General features: G+C 29.4%; 1 protein-coding gene across 3 annotated transcripts in view; it reads left to right on the top strand.

Annotated features, from left to right (window-relative positions):
* LOC106468953 (collagen alpha chain CG42342-like) overlaps window positions 1-6,000 on the top strand; it is a 64,554-nt gene that overhangs the window by 1,713 nt on the left and 56,841 nt on the right. For all 3 annotated transcript variants that reach the window (XM_022397355.1, XM_022397354.1, XM_022397353.1), the window contains exon 2: window positions 3,784-3,846. In XM_022397355.1, the coding sequence (XP_022253063.1) occupies window positions 3,784-3,846 (63 nt within the window). The remainder of the gene's footprint in view (window positions 1-3,783; window positions 3,847-6,000) is intronic.

Genomic DNA, 6,000 nt, shown 5'->3' with positions numbered 1-6,000 from the left:
GGCTAATTTTACTTTACACCATGTTTACTTCACTCTTGCACAGTTGTTTGCATTTGATAGTACTACTAGGTCTAAAAATTTTTGACAGAAAGAGAAAACAATGCTTTGCTGCATTGCAGTGGATTGCAACAATAGTTATGAAAAAGGGAAAGTTCACTTCCTGGACAGGAAGTTGTTGCCACTAGCAGTTTGGTGTTTGTACTAGTGGGAGTCAGCAACCAATAAAAACAAACTGTTGCTTTACTATTTAACAGGTGAAGGAAGTGATGAAGCTATTATTAAAGAAACGATAATTAGAGTCATTTCAGAAGTAGAAAGTATTGGCCTAAGAATAATTGCTGTTGCCACTGATATGGCAAATTCAAACAGATCATTATGGAAACATTTTAGCATAGTGTTTGGAAGACAAAGACATAAGGTGAATAAAGTAACCCATTCATATGATACAAACATTTTTGTGTTTTTTTATACTTTCTTTCAGATGCATGTTAAATCATAATAACTTAAGATCATTTATTGTAAGCAGACAATAAATTGTGATTCCATCTTGGGCAGTTGAAAAACTTGTCACATATGAAAAACACACATCTAAATGATGCTATGCCAATTGAGAAAGTGAGAATTGAGCAGGAAAATCAGAGGAATCTAGCTAGCTATGCCAATATAGCTGTTGCAATACTATTGGTGGAGGATGGTCACATGCTATATACATGTTCAAAAGTGGCACGAAATTTGTGGCTGAGCATTAAACTTTTTTAGCAATGCTTAGGGGGCAGAAAGAAGATCAAGATAGCTTTGTGTTTGAAAAAGTAAGTCACTATTAAAGAAACATTTTCAGTGTAAGAAAATGTTAACGTAGGTAAAAAATGTTCTTGAAAATCGGTGTAAACAGGAGTTATCTCAGTAACTTCATCCATTTTAGACATACAAGCTGAATTGCTTCAGCATAGATGCACGTTTTTTCTCTCTCTTCATGTTTTACCCAAGATAGGTTAGATAATCTTTTCTCATATGTCCAATCAAACATCAAAACTACAGTGCCAACACCATTATAATTCAAAAATAGGTTAAAGTTATCAGTACCTATAAACTTCTTAACAAGTTATCAAGAAAATGAAAGCATCTTTTTAGCAGGTTTACTTCACTTGCATAAACATTAAGTTGGTAACCAAATTTCAGTCAATAATGTCAAAATACCTGCTGTTCCTTCAGTAGGTGTAATAAGTGACACTGAAAGTACAATTCTGTTCTACATGTTATAGCTCAAGTCAAAAATCAAGATAAATGCTGTGAAGTTTGTTTAGCAAAAATAAATGCATCCCAAAATGAAGCCACCAGTGGTGTACATAAGCTGGTTAGTTTGAGAGTTTACATAAATGAGTTTGTAATATACTTTTGTGACACTTTTAATTTGTTTCTCAAAGCTGAAAAAAAATTTTTAGAATATTTTGTTATTAAAACACCAGGATCAAAATTACCTATAATAGACAATGTTGGAAAAGGAACTTTTGATATTGATCTTCCAATGTACCATGACATAGAAAAAAAGAGACTTATGACAGAAAAACAAAATAGGCTTGGCAGCAGAAGTATTGATATGGAACTTGCAGTGAATAGCAAGTTATTTTTTTATGAGAAAGACAAAATGTTAACAGTTCTATAAAGTTCTGTATTATTATACTTTTTGTCAGTTTTGATGTATCAGATAGGGAAATAAGATATTAATTAGAGATATTTATAATATTTGGTTGTTTTTTAACTATTTTGGAAAATGAACTTAAATGTGCTGTGAACAGCACATGAATGATGAACATGATCATTGAAACATTTTAATACATATGCTTGTATTTGTCTTTATTTGGTTTGTAAGTCACCATTTATAAATAACAGTTTTGAAATACTGTTGTATACTAGAATACCATAATTATTATAATTTATGACATTAATTATTTCATTTCTTTGGAAGACATAAGATGAATGTTGAGTAAAAGAACAATTTTTAATTAGGTTTTGTATTAGTAAGCCATTTGAAATATTTGGGAATGTTTAAATATATCTTATATGTGTATATATATACATAGATGTATGTGAAGAGTTTTCCTTGTATTCAAAACCAACTTATGTGGTATTCTAGTCATAAACTAGTAACCATACAAAAGATACAAATCATATATAAATAAATTCTGGCACTCAAAAGCAAAAACTTAACTCTTATTTTCATAATAGAAATTCATAAAGTAAATTTTGTGAGAATAGTAAAATACTCTTAAATAGAAAACATTTCTTAAACGTAAAACATAATATCATATCATACACAGAATACATTAACACATATCAGTAATATGTAAGAAAGGAGTAAACCTGGGGGTCGAAAGTCAGTATGCCATACTTTGGTTAGATGTATTAAGGAGCAACTGTTATGCCCACAACTGATCAGGGACAATGAATGTATAGTTGGACTCAAGACATTATGGGTTTAAGCACCTGGATCCTAGCTCTTTATTGTGATTGGATGAATAACTGGAGAGAGGATACCTCAGTGCCATTTGTGAGATTCTACTACAGTTGTCCTTCCTTAAATTAAAATTGTCTTACATCTGCTACAATTTCGGATAATTTAGTTTGTTTTTTGTTATAGCTCAGTTTGTTATATCTAGATTTTATTCACTGTTTTGTGATGTTCATATTTAATGTGTAATACATATTTATGTTATATATATATATATAAAACAAAGAAGCTTTTTAAAGAGTAAAAGTATACAAAATTATATAGCATCAGTATTAGAATCTTATAAAACAAAGAACTCCCTAAGGAAGAATTGAAGTCACAAAACAAAGTGTGCACCTAGGAAAAATAAGTTTATATAAATATTGTCAGCAGGAGAAGAAATGTATAAAGCAGAGTATCCATCCAGTAGGAATAGAAATTTACAACAAAATCCCTCAGAGTATAAAACTTTATAAAACACAATATCCCACAGGAAGAATGGAAGTCTATAAGACAAAGAACCCTTCAGAAACAGGAAAAGTAAAAAAAAATAACCTCTTCAGTTAGCATGTAATTATATAAAGAAAAATCTATTCAGTTATAATAGCAGTATATAAAACAGAGAAGAAACAAGTCTGTAAAAGCTAACTGTGCATATGAGGAAATATAAAGATAACTTCAAAAGAAAGTATTCAAATAGATTTAGATAAGTTAGATTAACAAGAAAAACAAAAAGACAATTTCATGGTCTAAATGCTTGAAGCTGTGAAAGCATTCGATATCAATAAGCCTAAAATTTGTAATAAGAATCACACCTCTTAATTTTAAATCTGCAATAGGCAAACTAAGAGGAATGTGGAAATAAAAACTGCAATTAACATGAGTCGTTTTGCACATTTTAAGGCAATTTTAGGTCATTAGTTAAAATTAACCAAATATTATTGTGTCAACAATCACTGGATCTTATGTGATTCATTCTTTGATGGTTGAAGTATTGTTGGTTAACAGTAAATATTGGATCCTGTGTTGTGTATTTCTCTGATATTCTTGTATTTTTCAGTAGCTGAAAAACACTAAATCTACACATAGATCTAAAATGAGCCTTTAGTTCTTCAGGTGAAATGATGTAAATTGTTAACTTTGTTCATGCTTTACTTAATATATAGAATTATAAAAACATTATAAACACTAAACCACCAATTTACAGTGGTTGATACAGTTTTTATTTTCAGTCTTTTACATTTATATATGCTTTTCTCATTCTTGCTGTTTTTATATACATCAATGAATTCAAGGGAGAACCAGGATTAAATGGCACAGATGGAGTTCCAGGTTCAGCAGGCCTTACAGGGCCACCTGTAAGTGATTTTAGCATGAACTTCATTATAATTAGGGATACTTTTGTTATGTTGTTTAATTTCCAGCCACAGATGTCTGCTTTTTTTGTAGTTGGTTTTAATAACCTAAATGCTTTTAGTAGCTGTTGTTGAAACTCAAATCTTCATGTACCCTTGGAATGTAAAATTAAAATTTTCATAAACGTTTTAAACTTAACAATAACAAAATGCAGATTTTGTATTATGTAAACTAGTTGAAGCATCATCGGTTCAATTTTATTCCCCTAGTGAAAAGTAGCGATGATTATGGATCAATTACCCAGTTTTGGATTTTTCATTTGTTTGTAGGAAATGGTATTTTCTTGTTTATGCGTGTTTTATATATTTTGATTTCAAGTACTTTATTCTCAGTTTTAGACATAATGAATTGGCTAAATTGTGTAAATGTAAATGCATAAAATATATAGCTGGGCAGCTGAACATGTTTTTAATTTATCTGTTGTAAGTTCAGCTTAAGTTGTGGTTTTGTTTTCTTTCATCAATATACATATCTTAAACCAGTGTTTATGGAAATTTTTGTTGACATACTGTACATTGTAACACTGAATGTTTTTATTTACCGAATTTTATGATGTAAAACTTATTTCATATACTGACAGAATTGTCTTATTAAGTTTATATATGTATCTAATACTTTCAGTGGAAGGTTTGGTATTGTATCAGTATCCATCTGTTAGTCTTTTATTTATTTCCTAAAACCAGGCCATTAATTTCCATTCCATTTTAATATTATCAGCTTTCTAACCTTTTCTTAAATAATATGTATTTGATTAATGTATATAATCAATATTAGTTATACTACTTAGTAAGTTTATGTTTTTATAAATTAATAATTTAAAAAGTAAGCACTTTTTATTGTATTTTACTCAAAACATCTTAAGAGCAAATAAAAAAGGAATGAGCTTATAATTTGAGGACAAGTGGAAAATCCAAATTCTGCTGGTTTCAGAGCTGCACTTACGAGGCTTACAAATGTTTGGAACTGCTGCACATCTTCAGCTCTGTTAATTCTACTATACATACCTAAGTGAATATATAATTATAACAGTATTTTAGTTTACAACTTAAATAGCAGACTATGTATGTAAAACTGGCTTTAAGATGTGATCTCTATTTGTATGAAAAACTGTGCTTTCTTTTCTATAAATGTTCTGTTTGTCACTGGATGACGACATCACACTCACCTAAGGTGTGGTAAAATACACACACACTCTGTTTTGTGTCCTTAAATGCACATGATCTTTCACACATATCTGTAGCCACCTTGTGGTGGATCCTTTATAGTCTTGTTTATAATAAACAGCATTTGTTGGCTTTAGGGCTAAACTTTTCTTTTTATATCTGAAATGCTTCTGCAGACCACATCATGGAATAAAAATGCATTTTAATTTTGTGTATATATACATTTTGTGACGAATTTATGCAACAATATTTTTACAAACAAAGTGAACTATTTACCAATATAATGCAAAAGTTTGGATAATAGAAACTTTGTATCTTGAGAGTTTTATGAAAATTTGTTTGTTTCACTCATAATGGATTATCCTATCTACTTAATAAGTAGGGAAACCTTTCTTATATAAGTATTAATTATTTGATGTTGCCAAATTCTTCAAAATTCATAACTGCTTGAGATCTATCTGCATGATGAATTAAGATCTTAATTAAGTTTTCCTTAAGCAATGATGGTATATAACAAAATTAAAATGTTAGCCAGTAAAAGTATTTTTTTTAATGGTAAACTTCATATTTCAAGTTCAATGTAAGTAAAAAAAAGCAAACGTTTGATATTGAAGATGTTATAAAGTAAATCAAATAGTATCATGTTTCTATTTAAATACCCCAGGAATTTGTGTAGATATTATTGGGAAGGTAAAAGTGTTGTTTATGTTATTCCTATAATAAAATGGTTTAAAAATCTACAACCATTCTTCCAGTCATTGTCTTTAATGAAAATAAAGAAAAAAATTGATTAAGGAGAGAACTAATATGGAGCTCTTAGGCATGCCATCAATCTGGTCTTGAAGTTTACTGATGGAAAAAACAATAGAGGAGGTTCTTTTGTAGCAAAATTTATTAATTTGAAAAACTTGAAACATGCAGTTCATTTAGATT

Source organism: Limulus polyphemus, unplaced genomic scaffold (genome assembly GCF_000517525.1).
Source record: "Limulus polyphemus unplaced genomic scaffold, Limulus_polyphemus-2.1.2 Scaffold3234, whole genome shotgun sequence".
Lineage (NCBI taxonomy): Eukaryota > Metazoa > Arthropoda > Merostomata > Xiphosura > Limulidae > Limulus > Limulus polyphemus.
Note: the sequence above shows the minus strand (reverse complement) of the source record. Positions and strands in the feature narration are given on the sequence as shown.